Raw genomic sequence first — 20,319 nt, 5'->3', positions numbered from 1 at the left:
CACCCCCCAAGGACCTAAAACTGCAACCCAATCTCTAGTTCTTTCCAGACTTGACTATGGTAATGCCACTCAACCGGGTCAGCTAGAACACACACAAGCCCCCTTGAGAGCCACCCTCAATGCCATAGCAAGAATGGTCTCAGGGACCAGCAAATTTGACCACATCACCCCTACTCTACAGGCCCTAAAATGGTTACCCATCGAAGCACGCTGCGCCTACAAAACGGCCTGCCTCACACATAAAGCCTTGCACACAGGCAAACCGGATTACCTCGCTGCCAAACTCACAAAAGCTGGACAAACAAGAAACCTCAGAAGCTCCAACTCACTCCTCTTAATCTCCCCAAAAAGACATAAACAAAAAGCCCTCTCCTGCTCTTTCTCTGGGAATGCCCCAAAAATCTTGAACTCTCTCCCTACTCACATCAGGACGAATCCCTCTTTCACGATCTTCAAGAGGCAACTAAAATAATTTCTCCTCAACCGCCAACTCAATGCTTCCAGACAATGACTTTGTTACTCTTGGTAGCCAATATCCTCGTGATTCTCACTGTACTTTATTGCTTATGTTTTCACTTTTATGTATGCTGTAAAGCACTCTGACACCCCCGGGTCTTGCAAGCGCTATATAAAACTGCAAATATATAAATAAATAAGGTGGGAACAATAAGGAAAAGTAAAGGCTCTATTCTGCCTAGTGTGTACACAAGAGAGCCCATATTGGCTCTGTAAGTAAATACAGTGTCTAGATATCTGCTTTTGGCTGAAAATGTAGAAGCATTGTTTGACATATCTCAAGTAAACAATAGAAAATAACTCAGTAACATACACAAAGTAACATAAAAATATAATTAAAACCTAACAAGGCAAAACACAGCAAATCTGTCTAAAATAACACAGTATAGCAACCACATTAAAATACATCACCACCATATTGCAGTCATATCACAAAACACAGTAGCACAAAAAAACACAGAACGCATTGCCCCAACACAAAATTCCATACAAAAAATATGCCTAAACATTCTTATCACATATTATCACCTGTAGAAACCTGCTTTTATTATCCTGTGATAAAAAGTTTTTAACAAAGTATTAGATTAAGACGGATATGTGACTTAACAGCCAGAACGGCTAACTGTGGAAATGGGAATCCAGGTTCAACCCTATTGTCACCTCAAAAGGCTGTGATTGTATGCAAATCACCAAATCCCCCACTCAACTACAAGGCTGAACAGGCCTTTTAGTCCACCAAGCATTTCTCCTGTGGTCTGGGAGCCTTAGAGGCAGGATTTGAAAGCCCAGGACCTCTGTTGGTACCTCTGTCACTTTCCCCTGCTCCCATACGCTAAGTGCAGCAGGCAAAGGGAGGCTTCAAAAGAGAGAGAGAAAGGGAGGTGGAAGGTAGAGAGAACATAATAAGAGAACAGAGATCCAGGATGCCTTCACGGTGATCGTGCTCTTTACAAATACACATAACAGAGAAGGAGAGAGAGAATGGGTGGATGGAAGGGCGAGATAGAACAAGGAGACAAAGGCAGTGGGTCTGGTTCTATCATATTTGCCAGGGCAGGTTTTTGTTCCCCAGTCGAATAATGTCCGATTGCCAAAAGAAACAAATCTGACATTGTGTGATGTAATTTGCTTCTCATGTAAAGCACTCTATAGGACTTGGGCCAGGTTTGCTCCATACAAAACTGCAAAAAATAACAAAAAAGAGACTTAGGATCAAGGGTATGCAATAGCGGCATTAAGAAAGGGGTTGTTCCCTCAGTGAACACTTGGGGACAGAATTACAAAAAAACCTTTTCAGGATTACAAACCAACAAAAATTACTTTGCATTCGTTTGTAAGAAAAAGTCATGCACAACAGTTACTCTGTATCAACAGGGCGTTCCATGGGTGGTGCATGGGCCCTCCTGTGTAAGCAGCCAAGGTGTTCGACCCGCAGCCATATTTACTGAAAAGGGGAAGTACTTTTATATCTCCTAACTTTTCGCACATATACAAAGTAGAAACAGTTTTAAAATTAGTCTATGCATAATATTTTGAACTAGAAGGGTTTCCTTCCAGTACAAACCCTATGCGAGACTCACGCAGACTCCTTTTCACTATGTTGCAAGGCCTAGGCAGCGTAATTCTCTGCAAACACTGGGGAGAAAGCAGGGCTCTGAACTCAGCGTAGTTGTGTGACAGGTTCGTAAATCTGGGCCTCCGTGCTTTAGCAGTGGATATGTGACACAAGCTTGTTGCTGAGCACTGCAGATGTTTTGCAAAGCCTGCATTTGCCTCCTTAAGCATTGATCCCGCCATAATTGTTTCTGTAAGAATATTTCATTCCAGGAAAAAATACATGTCAAATAAAGAACCCTGGTAATCCGTCTGGTTCCGCTGTACTCACGCGCCTTCTCCTCCTCCTCGTCTCCAGTGGCAAAAGGTCGACATTAGTTTCTTTCATGCAAGCAACCGAGTGGTTAGCGCCATGGGCGCAAAATAAATGCACAAACTCAAAAACAGAAAATGCAGCCCACGTCTCCTAGTCTGTTTTTGCGTGCGTCACCAAGTCTAAGCATTCCATTACCTCTTGATTTACGTCTTAAATCAACAAAACCACAGATCTCCAGTATGCGTGATAAAATGTGTTGCATGAAAAGATGCAGTAAATACACGCCTCTATATCAGGCATTTATTACATCGGAAGTACAGTAGGCATGTTCTAGTTCAGGAAGTCGTACAAAAGGGGGTGGTGATGAACAAAGCATCTGAACCAATCAAACACTCACACCCAGTCAACAGATCTGTGTTTAACCCATCACCGTTCTTTAGCCCACTTTGCCACCCCAATTCAGACATGGCCATATGCAAATCAGTCTGACCCTGTGCCTCATGGGAACAGTCCAGCCCGAGCTGCCAAGCCATGCCTTCCCTGGACCGGAAACAAGCTTCCGAGGACCGGTTTCTGGTATTTTAGCCGTCTTCAGCCCTGCTTGCTTGAATCCAGTGGCAAAGTGAGCAAGGGACTCACATCTGAGCATACCCTGCCAACTTATGGCGAACAAAGTGGTACAAAAGGGGGTGGTGATGGACAGAGCATCTGAACCAATCAAACACTCACACCCAGTCAACAGATCTGGGTTTATTCCATCACCGTTCTTTAGCCCACTTTGGCCATATGCAAATCAGTCTGACCCTGTGCCTCATGGGATCAGTCCAGCCCAAGCTGCCAAGCCATGCCTTCCCTGGACCGGAAACAACCTTCCGAGGACCGTTTTCTGGCATTTCAGCCGTCTTCAGCCCGGCTTGCTTGAATCCAGTGGCAAAGTGAGCCAGGGACTCACGTCTGAGAAAAACCCTGCCAACTTATGGCGAACAAAGTGGTACAAAAGGGTGTGGTGATGGACAGAGCATCTGAACCAATCAAACACTCACACCCAGTCAACAGATCTGGGTTTAATCCATCACCGTTCTTTAGCCCACTTTGCCACCCCAGTTCAGACATGGCCATATGCAAATCAGTCTGACCCTGTGCCTCATGGGAACAGTCTAGCCCGAGCTGCCAAGCCATGCCTTCCCTGGACCTGAAACAAGCTTCCGAGGACCGGTTTCTGGCATTTCAGCCGTCTTCAGCCCGGCTTGCTTGAATCCAGTGGCAAAGTGAGCAAGGGACTCACGTCTGAGCATACCCTGCCAACTTATGGTGAACAAAGTGGTACAAAAGGGGGTGGTGATGGACAGAGCATCTGAACCATTCAAACACTCACACCCAGTCAACAGATCTGGGTTTAATCCATCACCGTTCTTTAGCCCACTTTGCCACCCCAGTTCAGACATGGCCATATGCAAATCAGCCTGACCCTGTGCCTCATGGGAACAGTCCAGCCCGAGCTGCCAAGCCATGCCTTCCCTGGACCATAAACAAGCTTCCGAGGACCGGTTTCTGGCATTTCAGCCATCTGGACTGTTCCCATGAGGCACAGGGTCAAGACTGATTTGCATATGGCCATGTCTGAACTGGTGTGGCTTGGTGAGCAAAATAACGATGGATTAAACCCAGATCTGTGACTGGGGTTGAATGTTTTGCCATTGTGCAACATTCCGTCCATCATCTTGTGTGTTTTGCTGTTCACCCTATGTGGGAAGGGTATTCCCAGACGTGGGTCCCGTGCTCACTAGGCCACTGGAGTCAAGCTATCCTGGCTGAAGACGGCTGATAGCCAGAAACCGGTCCTAGGATGCTTGATTCCGGTCCAAGGAAGACATGGCTTGGCAGTTCAGTCTGGACTGTTCCCATGAGGCACAGGGTCAAGACTGATTTTCATATGGCCATGTCTGAACTGGTGTGGCTTGGTGAGCTAAATAACGATGGATTAAACCCAGATCTGTGACTCGGGTGAATGTTTTGCCATTGTGCAACATTCCGTTCATCATCTTGTGTGTTTTGCTGTTCACCCTATGTGGGAAGGGTGGGTCCCGTGCTCACTAGGCCACTGGAGTCAAGCTATCCTGGCTGAAGATGGCTGATAGCCAGAAACCGGTCCTAGAATGCTTGATTCCGGTCCAGGGAAGACATGGCTTGGCAGTTCGGTCTGGACTGTTCCCATGAGGCACAGGGTCAAGACTGATTTGCATATGGCCATGTCTGAACTGGTGTGGCTTGGTGAGCAAAATAACGATGGATTAAACCCAGATCTGTGACTGGGGGTGAATGTTTTGCCATTGTGCAACATTCCGTCGATCATCTTGTGTGTTTTTGTAGTTCAGGAAGTCACCAGCTCTAAGGACAGTGCTCTAAAACAATTGGGTGTGCTGAGTGCTTCATTTGGAAAACAAATATGTGATGGTGCCATCAGCATCTGCCCACTTCCACCTGTGGACCTTCCCACTTTCGCCCTTGGCATCGCCCAGTTCCACTGTGGCACCACCCACTCTTTTAATGGACACTACATAAAGCTGGGTGTACTGCCTCACCAGGACTGCAGCAAACAGGTGAAGCAACAGAACACAGCACCATCACTGGATACAGAGGTGTTCATTACCCTCGAACATTTTGAATAAACGGGACCAAATACATTTTGCAGCCCAATCGTTACTTTATTTGCTAAATTGCCACGGGCTCTAGGCACTTGGGAATATTACAGTACTGTCATGGTTAATCAAAGCAAATCCGTACAGAGAAATATTGACAAATAATATTAAGTACAGAGTGCCCAATAGCTGCAGACTACACAAAGAGGAGCAATTTGTCTTTTTATGCCAAGGCAGGCAATGCGTCACTGCTACGAGACACCAGTAATTTAACAAATGCTGTAGGAAATTGGGTTACTGGTTGGGGGGGGGGACCCTTCTTAAGCAGCCACCGCAATTCTTCTCAGGGTGCAGTCACAGGTATACCCTACACTAACCTGTGCTCAGGACAGTCAGGCTTAACTCATAGGCAATGTGTAAAGTAGTTGTGCAACACTTCAAAGTGTAACAGAGTAACACGGTAAAAACACATCACAAAAGGAACAGATTTAGAAAAATATAGTCATTTTTAATAAATAAACCAAGACCAAAGAAATGTTTTAGTAAAAATAGCGCCAAAAGCCTTTAAGTGCCAACTGGGATATCTGGTCACGCCAGACCGGGACAAAGTCACAAATTCAGGAGGACCACGATGGAATCTGGGCCAGCTACAAGTTCCCAGTTATGCTCCCGGAACAAAGTATCTTCAATCCTGTTTGCAGACTAATTTGAGGATCCGTGGTGAAGACGCGTTATGTACCCAGAGCAATGTTTCAGTTCCGAGATGCGGCGTGGCAGCTGGACAAAGTGATGTTGCCTCATTGTTGAAGAGCCCAAGGGATGCAAGGGTCTGTGCTGAGGATGAGCCGCTCAGCAGTGGTTTCAATCATAGAATGTGGTGACATGGCAATGCAGGTCTTTGCGACCTGTCCAATCCACGCATCAGTGGAAATACGTCCGTTCTGTTTGCGATTGCCCAATGCAGCAGAGGCTGGCAAAGCACCTTTAAGCCCATTTAGAAGGGTCCAGGACTGGGGTGGCACAACCTGGTAGGATGGACTCACAGATGGCAGGGTCCAGGTGCAGGTGCAAGGTTGTTGTAGTCTTCTGTCCCTGAGGCTAAAGTCAAGAGGTCAGCCAACTAAATTCTGGAGTCACTCTAGCGTTATGGGGTCAAGAGATGCAGCTACAGTCCTTCTCACCCAGGCAGAAGGACAGCACAGCAAAGCAACAGCACAGCAGGGCAGTAGTCCAGCAGAGTGCAGGTCACAGAGTGGCCGTCCTTGAGCAGCACAGCAATCCTTCTTCCTGCCAGAGTATACACAGGTCCAGAAGTGTACTGAAGAGTTGGTGTCTGAGGTCTAGTATTTATACCCAGTTGTGCCTTTGAAGTGGGGGAGAAGCCTAAATAGTTTTCACTTTGAAGTCCCCAGGCATCCTGCCTCCCCTATCCTGGCTCCAGATTAACTACAAGGGGTATTCAGCCCTTTGTGTGGAGGAAGAACATAGCCTATTAAAGTGTTAGTGGGGTTGTGCCCAGCTTCTCCCTTCCTTCCTGCCAGGGATGGCCCATCCATGCACACCTAAGCTCCCTATGTCACGATGTCACTCACCAGAACCTCCTAGTTTACCGGTTGTTTCCTTCTTGATGCTGCTTGTTCCAAAATCCTCCCTGAATCAACCAAACCGGCAAAATTGCAATAATTCTTCTCGAGATGATTGATCCCTGGGGAAAAGGGGAATTGGAATGAGAAACAAGAAAAAACACTGGACTCCGTCTTCTGAGGAAGTTGTGTAGTTGTTTCTCAGCTGGAAGTGACTCTGAGATCTTTTCTTAATTGTCTATAAATAGGAACGACAGAATTTGAGTATAGATGCGTAACAGCTCTTTAAGGCATCAAAATAATGTAGACGGTTGCCTACCTAATATAGAAGAGCCCATGCACACACTTCAATAGATACTTTTTTTCGTATCCTCATGAGAACCTTTAATAACGTAGAGAGAATTATTAGCAATTGCATCAAACAATATATTTCTATATTTGTGACGTTAGAAGGTTAGTCGTGTTAGCAATGATTATTCAGTATTAAATCATACCTTTGACTCTCAGAGCTGTCTTGTTCAGAAGGGGTTCTGAAATTATAAATAAACAAAAGAAACACAGAACAAAATGTGCCTCCAATGCACAATGAATCTTCTTATCTTTCAGGAATTTCTACATCAACATCAATGAATATTTCCTTCATCAATGCTCAACAATAATCTTGCCCTTTAACTTCTGCTAATATTAAGAAATGCCTCCTGATTCTCAAACATGCATTAATAAAAGCGCTAGAATAAGTCCACTCTAATACTGTATTACTTTTCTTTGTAAGCGCTAATAAATTGTCTCTTACTTCATAGAGTCCTTTTAACAAATGTTCCAAAGTCTTTTCTTCCAATAGCGATGTAGTCTTTAACTTTTAAAATACAAGAATGTCAAAATGAGCTTACAGGAATTCCGAGAATTTAGAGAGCGGCTTTTTACATTTGTGTTGTTTACCGGTTGTGAGGCATGGAGTAATCTCTCTTGTGTTTTCTTTCTTTGCTGCAGGATTAAAGGAATGCTCTTGGCAGAGCCGCTGACACAGGAAAGAGATGGCCAAATCTCTGGAAGGACTGGAGGATCGGGGAACCCGGGGAATCCACGAAGGAGACAACAGGAAAGGAGTAGGTTCAGAGACGGCTTCTATTTCAGGTAGGTTTCAGCGGGGTCTTTGAAAACAGGTCCGGAGATCCCAGCGGTGAAGCGACAAAGCAAAGCACCTTTGAAAGTGGGTGGGGTTTTTATAGTTGACAGCGCACGAGCGTTCCAGGAGTCCTGCGCTCTGCACATGTACTATTCTGCCAGTTTAACCACGGGGCCCACGTGTGTAAATAAACATTGGTATACCCAAATAGCAGCCATACTGGATACTGTAGAATGGGCAGGATTGCCCACGTGTGCAAACAAACACTGCTACCTCCAAGTAGCTATGGAATACTGTAGCTAATACAGCAGAATGTACAAGGACATAACAAATAAGCACATGTCAACTAGTATCAGAATGTACAGGGACATAACAAATAAGCACAAATACCTAGTTCTGTCAATGATTATCAGACATTCAGGATGAACCCCTAACACCCTATTGTGTGTGGCTGTCTAGGAGGAATACACAAAGTTTATCTGTCAGCTACACCAAGTCATGTGACTCACACCCAGGCCACATACACTAAAGGGCTGAGGCAGGAAAATGGCAACTTTTCTAAAAGTGGCATTGTCAACGTTGCAATTTAAAATCTGACTGCACCCTAAGTTGGGATTTTAAATTCAAATTCCAGAGACACCAAACATGACTGGTGACATGTTCTCATTTGGAAGTTACACTCATAAGGTGACAAGTTAACTACAATGTTAGTTTATGGGAGAGGGAATGTAAGTGTGTTTCATTACCGTGACATGTAAAACTTAAAGGGCGGGGGGCATGGCCAAGATGGCGACGGAGTGAGACGTGCCTTGCTGTCCCTCCGGCGCCGGGCCTCTCATAGCATTGCCTAGCACCTGTCCCCGGACTCTGAAAAGGCTTCTGGCCGGCCCCGGACTCCCTAGGGGTGGTGACCGTTGTTTGAAGAAGAGCCGGACTGCTTGCGACGATCGCAGCCGGGAAGGAGACAACGCAGCGGCACGCCCGGCCGACGCTGCTGGACGTCCCTGGGGCACCCTGGCTGCGCAGTGGGGGCTGTGGACCCCGGCAGGCCCTGCGGAGAACCGACCGAGCCGCCGGACGGTAGGGTGCCACATCACCTGCGCCCGAACCTGTGGGTCCCGAGGCCGAAGAGACGGCGCCTCCTGGTCCGACCGGTGAGCTACGCGAGGCCGGGGATTGTGGCCTAACCGCAGCCGGAGGTCCTGTCCGCTGCGGAACGCGCTAGCGGCGCTGCCTGGGGCGAAGCGGAGGATTTCTACCTGACCCGGCCTGGAGGGCTGTAGAGGTGTGGAAGAGGCGCGGCCCTTGGTGGGGGAAGCATAACCACCGGGATTTTGGCTCTACCCGGGCAGATCCATCTGGTGTTCGTGAGCCGGGTGCAGCCACGACGGATCGTGGGCCTGGGCCCTCTGCCGACGTGGCGAGCGCACTTCCTGGGATGGGACCCCACCGGGTGCGTGGAGCGGTACACCCGGAGAAGCGAGCACACGCCGAGGCCTCCCTGCCCACGTGTGGTTGCCGGGCCCGTCGAGTGGCCGGAAGAGACTTGCTGAGGCTGTTCAGAGAGGGGCATCAGGGCCCCCCAGAAGACAATCTGCCTGAGAGGTCAGGACCCCATCGACATCTGGAGGCACGCCTTGGCCGAGGGGCTGCGCTTCAGGGACCTGGCCGGACCTAGCTACAGGCCCAGTGGGAGAGGACAGGGGGCGCCTTGATCGGCTCCCAGGCCGGGTGGAGCTTAGCCTTCGCTGCAGGCCTCAGGCGGGACAGCAATTGGTAGACCACCGCGCGCTCCCCTGCTTTGGCGTGACCTGTCTGTGTACTGGAGTCACGGGGATTATCGGCCTGTAGCGCCTGGATCTTCTTGGCCACTGCATGGCCGGGGGGCTGTTTGTGGCCGCTGGGCCGCATTCCCGCCTGGGACTAACGACGGGATCTGGCGGGCTCCGCTCTCCTGCGCAGTGCTTTCTCGCCTCTCCACCGGGCGGAATGGTGCGGCAGGGATGACCTCCACGCAACGCAAAGGGAAACCTGGTAAGGAGGGGACATCCAAGAGCTCCCAGCCACCGGCCTCCCCTGACCCTAGTGCCTCGCCTGGGAGGACAGATGATGAGGCCCCGGCCACCAAGGCCTTCATGACGGAACTCTTCGCCTCGATCAAAGAGGATATCTCCGAACTCCGTGCCCAGCTTGCGTCGGATCTCCGCGAGGTACGGAGGGACGTCGAGGGTCTCGGAGAGAGAGTGGCCACTCTGGAAGACCACGACCTCAGCATGGCCAATGACGTCCATCTACTGCAACAGGACGTGCTCCGTCTCATGGAACAGAACATAGACCTACAGGCTCATGCGGAGGACCTGGAGAATCGTTCCCGTCGGAACAACATCCGCATACGGGCGGTACCTTGGGATGGCGGAGCGGCAGATCTCCGAGGCTATGTGCAGGCGCTCTTTCTTCAAATCCTGGACGATGAGGACTTGCAAGAAATCAGGATGGATAGAGTCCAAAGAGTGGGGCTGCCCAGGCGAAATGGTGGTCCTCCTCCTGACATACTTGTATGTGTGCACGACTTCCAACTCAAGGAGCGAATCCTTAGGAAGGCACGGGACATTCCTTCCCTGCAGTTCCGGGAACATCGTCCTCAGCTCTATCAAGGCCACTAGGCCCGTGGAGTCAAGCTATCCTGGCTGAAGACGGCTGATAGCCAGAAACCGGTCCTAGGATGCTTGATTCCGGTCCAAGGAAGACATGGCTTGTCAGTTCAGTCTGGACTGTTCCCATGAGGCACAGGGTCAAGACTGATTTTCATATGGCCATGTCTGAACTGGTGTGGCTTGGTGAGCTAAATAACGATGGATTAAACCCAGATCTGTGACTCGGGTGAATGTTTTGCCATTGTGCAACATTCCGTTCATCATCTTGTGTGTTTTGCTGTTCACCGTATGTGGGAAGGGTATGCCCAGACGTGGGTCCCGTGCTCACTAGGCCACTGGAGTCAAGCTATCCTGGCTGAAGATGGCTGATAGCCAGAAACCGGTCCTAGAATGCTTGATTCCGGTCCAGGGAAGACATGGCTTGGCAGTTCGGTCTGGACTGTTCCCATGAGGCACAGGGTCAAGACTGATTTGCATATGGCCATGTCTGAACTGGTGTGGCTTGGTGAGCAAAATAACGATGGATTAAACCCAGATCTGTGACTGGGGGTGAATGTTTTGCCATTGTGCAACATTCCGTCCATCATCTTGTGTGTTTTTCTAGTTCAGGAAGTCACCAGCTCTAAGGACCGTGCTCTAAAACAATTGGGTGTGCTGAGTGCTTCATTTGGAAAACAAATATGTGATGGTGCCATCAGCATCTGCCCACTTCCACCTGTGGACCTTCCCACTTTCGCCCTTGGCATTGCCCAGTTCCACTGTGGCACCACCCACTCTTTTAATGGACACTACATAAAGCTGGGTGTACTGCCTCATCTGGACTGCAGCAAACAGGTGAAGCAACAGAACACAGCACCATCACTGGACACAGAGGTGTTCATTACCCTCGAACATTTTGAATAAACGGGACCAAATACATTTTGCAGCCCAATCGTTACTTTATTTGCTAAATTGCCACGGACTCTAGGCACTTGTGGAATATTACAGTACTGTCATGGTTAATCAAAGCAAATCCGTACAGAGAAATATTGACAAATAATATTAAGTACAGAGTGCCCAATAGCTGCAGACTACACAAAGAGGAGCAATTTGTCTTTTTATGCCCAGGCAGGCAGTGCGTCACTGCTACGAGACACCAGTAATTTAACAAATGCTGTAGGAAATTGCGTTACTGGTTGGGGGGGGGAGGACCCTTCTTAAGCAGCCACCGCAATTCTTCTCAGGGTGCAGTCACAAGTATACCCTAGACTAACCTGTGCTCAGGACAGTCAGGCTTAACTCATAGGCAATGTGTAAAGTAGTTGTGCAACACTTCAAACAGTAACACAGTAACACGGTAAAAACACATCACAAAAGGAACAGATTTAGAAAAATATAGTCATTTTTAATAAATAAACCAAGACCAAAGAAATGTTTTAGTAAAAATAGCGCCAAAAGCCTTTAAGTGCCAACTGGGATATCTGGTCACGCCAGACCGGGACAAAGTCAAAAATTCAGGAGGACCACGATGGAATCTGGGCCAGCTACAAGTTCCCAGTTAGGCTCCCTGAACAAAGTATCTTCAATCCTGTTTGCAGACTAATTTGAGGATCCGTGGTGAAGACGCGTTATGTACCCAGAGCAATGTTTCAGTTCCGAGATGCGGCGTGGGAGCTGGAAAAAGTGATGTTGCCTCATTGTTGAAGAGCCCATCGAAGAGGACTTGCGGTGCGAAGTCCGGAGTAGGGGATGCATTGCGCAGTTGGGGCTATGCATCGGTTCCAAAAAGCTGCTGGGCTGAGATGCAGAGTCCGTAGTCGAGGCTGCCATCGATAAGGGATGCAAGGGTCTGTGCTGAGGATGAGCCGCTCAGCAGTGGTTCCAATCATAGAATGTGGTGACATGGCAATGCAGGTCTTTGCGACCTGTCCAATCCACGCATCAGTGGAAATACGTCCGTTCTGATTGCGATTGCCCAATGCAGCAGAGGCTGGCAAAGCACCTTTAAGCCCATTTAAAAGGGTCCAGGACTGGGGTGGCACAACCTGGTAGGGTGGACTCACAGATGGCAGTGTCCAGGTGCAGGTGCAAGGTTGTTGTAGTCTTCTGTCCCTGAGGCTAAAGTCAAGAGGTCAGCCAACTAAATTCTGGAGTCACTCTAGCGTTATGGGGTCAAGAGATGCAGCTACAGTCCTTCTCACCCAGGCAGAAGGGCAGCACAGCAAAGCAGCAGCACAGCAGGGCAGTAGTCCAGCAGAGTGCAGGTCACAGAGTGGCCGTCCTTGAGCAGCACAGCAATCCTTCTTCCTGCCAGAGTATCCACAGGTCCAAAAGTGTACTGAAGAGTTGGTGTCTGAGGTCTAGTATTTATACCCAGTTGTGCCTTTGAAGTGGGGGAGAAGCTTAAATAGTTTTCACTTTGAAGTCCCCAGGCATCCTGCCTCCCCTATCCTGGCTCCAGATTAACTACAGGGGGTATGCAGCCCTTTGTGTGGAGGAAGAACATAGCCTATTAAAGTGTTAGTGGGGTTGTGCCTAGCTACTCCCTCCCTTCCTGCCAGGGATGGCCCATCCATGCACACCTAAGCTCCCTATGTCACGATGTCACTCACCAGAACCTCCTAGTTTACCGGTTGTTTCCTTCGTGATGCTGCGTGTTCCAAAATCCTCCCTGAATCAACCAAACCGGCAAAATTGCAATAATTCTTCTCGAGATGATTGATCCCTGGGGGAAAGGGGAATTGGAATGAGAAACAAGAAAAAACACTGGACTCCGTCTTCTGAGGAAGTTGTGTAGTTGTATCTCAGCTGGAAGTGACTCTGAGATCTTTTCTTAATTGTCTATAAATAGGAACGACAGAATTTGAGTATAGATGCCTAACAGCTCTTTAAGGCATCAAAATAATGTAGACGGTTGCCTACCTAATATAGAAGAGCCCATGCACACACTTCAATAGATACTTTCTTTCGTATCCTCATGAGAACCTTTAATAACGTAGAGAGAATTATTAGCAATTGCATCAAACAATATATTTCTATATTTGTGACGTTAGAAGGTTAGTCGTGTTAGCAATGATTATTCAGTATTAAATCATACCTTTGACTCTCAGAGCTGTCTTGTTCAGAAGGGGTTCTAAAATTATAAATAAACAAAAGAAACACAGAACAAAATGTGCCTCCAATGCACAATGAATCTTCTTATCTTTCAGGAATCTCTACATCAACATCAATGAACATTTCCTTCATCAATGCTCAACAATATTCTTGCCCTTTAACTTCTGCTAATATTAAGAAATGCCTCCTGATTCTCAAACATGCATTAATCAAAGCGCTAGAATAAGTCCACTCTAATACTGTATTACTTTTCTTTGTAAGCGCTAATAAATTGTCTCTTACTTCATAGAGTCCTTTTAACAAATGTTCCAAAGTCTTTTCTTCCAATAGCGATGTAGTCTTTAACTTTTAAAATACAAGAATGTCAAAATGAGCTTACAGGAATTCCGAGAATTTCGAGAGCGGCTTTTTACATTTGTGTTGTTTACCGGTTGTGAGGCATGGAGTAATCTCTCTTGTGTTTTCTTTCTTTGCTGCAGGATTAAAGGAATACTCTTGGCAGAGCCGCTGACTCAGGAAGGAGATGGCCAAACCTCTGGAAGGACTGGAGGATCGGGGAACCCGGGGAATCCACGAAGGAGACAACAGGAAAGGAGTAGGTTCGGAGACGGCTTCTATTTCAGGTAGGTTTCAGCGGGGTCTTTGAAAACAGGTCCGGAGATCCCAGCGGTGAAGGGACAAAGCAAAGCACCTTTGAAAGTGAGTGGGGTTTTTATAGTTGACAGCGCACGAGCGTTCCAGGAGTCCTGCGCTCTGCACATGTACTATTCTGCCAGTTTAACCACGGGGCCCACGTGTTTAAATAAACATTGGTATACCCAAATAGCAGCCATACTGGATACTGTAGAATGGGCAGGATTGCTCACGTGTGCAAACAAACACTGCTACCTCCAAGTAGCTATGGAATACTGTAGCTAATACATCAGAATGTACAAGGACATAACAAATAAGCACATGTCAACTAGTATCAGAATGTACAGGGACATAACAAATAAGCACAAATACCTAGTTCTGTCAATGATTATCAGACATTCAGGATGAACCCCTAACACCCTATTGTGTGTGGCTGTCTAGGAGGAATACACAAAGTTTATCTGTCAGCTACACCAAGTCATGTGACCCACACACAGGCCACATACACTAAAGGGCTGAGGCAGGAAAATGGCAACTTTTCTAAAAGTGGCATTGTCAACGTTGCAATTTAAAATCTGACTGCACCCTAAGTTGGGATTTTAAATTCAAATTCCAGAGACACCAAACATGACTGGTGACATGTTCTCATTTGGAAGTTACACTCATAAGGTGACAAGTTAACTACAATGTTAGTTTATGGGAGAGGGAATGTAAGTGTGTTTCATTACCGTGACATGTAAAACTTAAAGGGCGGGGGGCATTGCCAAGATGGCGACGGAGTGAGACGTGCCTTGCTGTCCCTCCGGCGCCGGGCCTCTCATAGCATTGCCTAGCACCTGTCCCCGGACTCTGAAAAGGCTTCTGGCCGGCCCCGGACTCCCTAGGGGTGGTGACCGGTGTTTGGAGAAGAGCCGGACTGCTTGCAACGATCGCAGCCGGGAAGGAGACAACGGAGCGGCACGCCCGGCCGACGCTGCTGGACATCCCTGGGGCGCCCTTGCTGCGCAGTGGGGGCTGTGGACCCCGGCAGGCCTTGCGGAGAGCCGACCGAGCCGCCGGACGGTAGGGTGCCACATCACCTGCGCCCGAACCTGTGGGTCCCGAGGCCAAAGAGACAGTGCCTCCCGGTCCGACCGGTGAGCTACGCGAGGCCGGGGATTGTGGCCTAACCGCAGCCGGAGGTCCTGTCCGCTGCGGAACGCGCTAGCGGCGCTGCCTGGGGCGAAGTGGAGGATTTCTACCTGAGCCGGCCTGGAGGGCTGTAGAGGTGTGGAAGAGGCGCGGCCCTTGGTGGGGGAAGCATAACCACCGGGATTTTGGCTCTACCCGGGCAGATCCATCTGGGGTTCGTGACCTGGGTGCAGCCACGACGGATCGTGGGCCTGGGCCCTCTGCCGACGTGGCGAGCGCACTTCCTGGGCTGGGACCCCACCGGGTGCGTGGAGCGGTGCACCCGGAGAAGCGAGCACACGCCGAGGCCTCCCTGCCCACGTGTGGGTTGCCGGGCCCGTCGAGGGGCCGGAAGAGACTCGCTGAGGCTGTTCAGAGAGGGGCATCAGGGCCCCCCAGAAGACAATCTGCCTGAGAGGTCAGGACCCCATCGACATCTGGAGGCACGCCTTGGCCGAGGGGCTGCGCTTCGGGGACCTGGCCGGACCTAGCTACAGGCCCAGTGGGAGAGGACAGGGGGCGCCTTGATCGGCTCCCAGGCCCGGTGGAGCTTAGCCTTCGCTGCAGGCCTCAGGCGGGACAGCAATTGGTAGATCACCGCGCGCTCCCCTGCTTTGGCGTGACCTGTCTGTGTACTGGAGTCACGGGGATTATCGGCCTGTAGCGCCTGGATCTTCTTGGCCACTGCAGGGCCGGGGGGCTGCTTGTGGCCGCTGGGCCGCATTCCCACCTGGGACTAACGACGGGATCTGGCGGGCTCTGCTCTCCTGCGCAGTGCTTTCTCGCCTCTCCACCGGGCGGAGTGGTGCGGCAGCGATGACCTCCACCCAATGCAAAGGGAAACCTGGTAAGGAGGGGACATCCAAGAGCTCCCAGCCACCGGCCTCCCCTGGCCCTAGTGCCTCGCCTGGGAGAACAGATGATGAGGCCCCGGCCACCAAGGCCTTCATGACGGAACTCTTCGCCTCGATCAAACAGGATATCTCCGAACTCCGTGCCCAGCTTGCGTCGGATCTCCGCGAGGTACGGAGGGACGTCGGCGGTCTCAGAGAGAGAGTGGCCACTCTGGAAGACCACGACCTCAGCATGGCCAATGACGTCCATCTACTGCAACAGGACGTGCTTCATCTCATGGAACAGAACATAGACCTACAGGCTCACGCCGAGGACCTGGAGAATCGTTCCCGTCGGAACAACATCCGCATACGGGCGGTACCTTGGGATGGCGAAGCGGGAGATCTCCGAGGCTATGTGCAGGCGCTCTTTCTTCAAATCCTGGACGATGAGGACTTGCAAGAAATCAGGATGGACAGAGTCCACAGAGTGGGGCTGCCCAGGCGAAATGGTGGTCCTCCTCCTGACATACTTGTATGTGTGCACGACTTCCAACTCAAGGAGCGAATCCTTAGGAAGGCACGGGACATTCCTTCCCTGCAGTTCCGGGAACATCGTCCTCAGCTCTATCAAGACCTGGCAGCCACGACGCTCCAGAAGAGGCGCGAATTCCGCCCGGTCACAGCCTACTTGCGAGAGCACAACATCTCCTACTCCTGGGGTCACCCCTTCCGCATAGTCTTTCGATGGCAGAATAGACTGGCACAGATCCGGTCCCTTCGGGAGGCGAAGGAGCTTCTGGGGATTGACGACGGAGCCCCTGCGCCTGGCCCTCGCAGTCCTTCACCGCGGAGGAGGCGTCGCTCCTCATCTTGGCACAGAGTGGGTCCGGAGGCGAGTCGCAGGAAACCTGACCGCACGACTAGCCTACAGGAGAGAGGGAGTGCGGTGGCCTCTGTGGCCTCCGCGACGTCCTCTCAGCAGATCTCCGGGGCGGCCTGATCATCGGACAGCTGGCCCAGGGTGCCGGAGGGACACGTATACTCAGGTACCGGTGATATGTATGTACTTTCTGAGAAGACGTCCTGGTCTTCGGCCTTGGGAGATCCATTGTTGTGTCCCCGACCCCGCCCCCTGTGAAGTTTCGCTCAGGGTTTGTTTCATCCGGGACTATTTTTGCTTTTTGTTCTGGGTTATTGGGGTGTTGGGGTGGAGGGGGGGACGTGGACAGGAGGGGGGGGTTGAGGGGAGGTTCAGTTGGGGTGGGTGTTGGGGTGGGTTTGGTGGTGGTGGCGACTGCTGGATCCTTGCTATAGGTGCTGCCCATATGGGGGTTTCGAACAACTGGTCTTTGATGGCGTTTGTCTCTCCGTATTATGCTCCGAGGAGCGGTTATCTGTTAGAATCCTTCCCCTATGACCGGGGGAGTTGGGTGCAGGAGACTGGGGGCTGGGGCGGAGGGTGGCTGGGGAGGGGTCTGACCTGGTTTGAGCGGGGGGGGCTGGCTGAGGAGGGGGGAGGTTGGATGAGTGGAGTATGGGTTGATTGGAGATTTGTGGTTCTTGCTATTGTGAAGCGGTGGGGTCTGCAGTTTCCTCATGCCTCTTAGCATTGGCACATGGAAAGTGAAAGGCCTCAACTCCCCGCAGAAACGCCAAAAGCTATGGAAATATTTGTTGGACCATCATCTGGATGTGGTGGGCCTCCAGGAGACCCACCTAGCACGCAAGGACGAGCTCCGGCTCCGACACAGGCAATATCCCCTCATCTATAGATCTTCTGCCTCTACTAAACACAGGGGGGTGGCTCTTCTCTTCCGGGCATCCATCCAATTCCAGCCTATGGGAGTGTGTTGTGACAAAGAAGGCAGGTGGTTGATGGTCAAAGGGGTGCTTTATGGCCGTCTATGTACGTTTGTGGTGGTGTATGTACCCAATTCCCAACAGAATAGCTTTCTTCAGGGACTGATGGATAAGGTGGGAGGCTTTGTGGAGGGCCATCTGTTTGCCATGGGGGATTTCAATATGGTATGGGACCAAACCCTAGACAGCTCCCGTGCCCAGAGGACGGACTCAGGTGTTTTCTCCGCCGCAACGAAAGACAAGATGGGGGAGTTGGGGCTGATAGATGGCTGGCGCGCCGTGCACACACAGGCCCGGGACTACACATTTTTCTCCCACGTGCATCACACCTATTCCCGCATAGATCATATATTTTTGAGCCAGGCACTCAGAGGAGATGTCCGCGATTCCAGGATCTTTCCGCTCTCTGTCTCAGATCATAGCCTATTGGTACTCCTGCTACAGTGGTCAGTGGGGGGGATGGCTTTCGGAAATGGTACTTCCCGGCGGCATTAGTACGAGATGATACCTCCTGTAAGGAGCTAAGGAAAGCCATCAAGGAGTTCCTGACGCTCAACCCAGCCTCAGACACGTCTGTGTTCAACACTTGGGACACCTGTAAGGCCTCCTTGAGGGGCACCTGCATAGGCCTTAATGCGGCCATTAATAGATTGAGGAGGGAAGAACGGGAGAAATTGGAGGCTGAACTCGAGGGCCTGGAGCGGGCTCACAAACTGAACCCTTCTCGCGCGACACTCCGACCGCTGACGGCTGTCAGGGGGAAGCTGAAAGCCCATTACAACAATCGTGCTGAGTTCACCCTCCTGAGACTACGACGAGTGTCGTACGCACAGGGGAACAAGGTGGGCCGACATTTGGCCCGTCAACTTCGAGAGAAAAGGGAGAAAGAGTATATAGGGGGGATTCAGGACTCGGGGGCTCCGTGCATCACCGGGATGGGGATAAGGCGGACATCTTTGGCCGGTTCTATGCAGCACTTTATAAGGGTGACTCCCTAGATCAGAGTGCGCAAGACGCATTTCTATCGGGCCTTCACCTCCCGCAGGTCTCTATTGACCGGAACGAACAACTGACGGCTCCCTTCACCAGGGAGGAGGTGCTCGAAGCGATCAAGGCCTTGAAGCCTAATAAGGCTCCCGGCCCGGACGGGTATACCGCTTATTTCTACCAATCGTTTGCATCTGAACTGGTTGATTGCTTGGTCTCCCTCTTCAACGAAATGGTGGCCACTGGGGAGACCTCTGGCACTATGGCCGAGGCCATGATCACCGTGATCCCCAAACAGGGGAAGGACCCCTCCAGATGCGCCTCATACCGCCCGATAGCCCTCTTGAATGTGGACGCCAAATTATATTCCTCTATCATCGTCCGCCGGCTACAAGATCTGATGCCGGCTATTATACATCCGGACCAGTCCGGTTTCATTAAGGGACGGCAAACTCATGACAACTTACGGAGGGTGCTGCATTTAATAGAGAAGGCTACCAGAATCCGCATTCCGGCAGTGCTAGTGGGGCTGGATGCGGAGAAGGCGTTCAATCGTGTCGATTGGGGATTCCTATTTCGCACCCTAACCGCCTTTGGGTTTTCGCGCCAATTCCTCACGATGATTCGTGCGAATTATAATAGCCCTACCTCGAGGGTACTGATTAACGGACATCGGTCGGCTTGCTTCCCTCACTCCAGGGGTACGAGACAAGGGTGCCCCCTTTCCCCTCTCCTCTTTGCCTTGAGTATCGAACCTCTGGCCCTGGCAATCCGCGAGAAGGATCAAATCAAGGGCCTTCCCTTCACGGGGGAACAGCACAAAATATCCCTTTTTGCGGACGATGTACTGTGGTCATTGGGGGACCCGATTCAGTCCTTGCCGCATGTTCACGAGGAGCTCTCCCGGTTTGAAGCGGTGGCGGGTTTCAGAGTCAACTTCGACAAGTCGTACATCCTGAACCTAACCCTGTCCCCGGCGGAAGTTGACCGGGTGCGCTTGCTGACGGCCCTGCCATGGGCTCCTGCCTCCCTACTATATTAGGGGGTGCATCTGACGCCTACTATTGGATCCCTGTTCGCGGCTAACTTTCCCCCCTTGCTGGCCACGATACGGAATGAACTGGATCGGTGGAAACCGAAATTCCTCTCGTGGCTTGGCAGGATACATGCTCTTAAAATGGTCCTCCTACCTAAATTTCTTTATCTTTTCCAAGCCCTCCCTATTCCTATTGACATGGACTTCTTCCGCGGATTACGGACGTTGATGCTGAAGTTTGTCTGGCAGGGTGGACGGGCTCGTATTCCCTTTACGACGCTGCGACGACCGAGGAAGGAAGGAGGAGTTGGGTTCC

At 50.6% G+C, this 20,319-nt stretch overlaps 1 protein-coding gene across 1 annotated transcript in view; it reads left to right on the top strand.

Moving 5' to 3' along the window:
* LOC144761249 (uncharacterized) overlaps positions 1 to 20,319 on the top strand; it is a 140,325-nt gene that overhangs the window by 43,491 nt on the left and 76,515 nt on the right. The window contains exons 2-3 of the mRNA XM_078646708.1: positions 7,599 to 7,742; positions 13,961 to 14,104. Coding sequence (XP_078502834.1) covers positions 7,599 to 7,742; positions 13,961 to 14,104 — 288 coding nt within the window. The remainder of the gene's footprint in view (positions 1 to 7,598; positions 7,743 to 13,960; positions 14,105 to 20,319) is intronic.

The sequence above is a fragment of the Lissotriton helveticus genome, chromosome 6, assembly GCF_964261635.1.
Source record: "Lissotriton helveticus chromosome 6, aLisHel1.1, whole genome shotgun sequence".
Taxonomy (NCBI): domain Eukaryota; kingdom Metazoa; phylum Chordata; class Amphibia; order Caudata; family Salamandridae; genus Lissotriton; species Lissotriton helveticus.
Note: the sequence above shows the minus strand (reverse complement) of the source record. Positions and strands in the feature narration are given on the sequence as shown.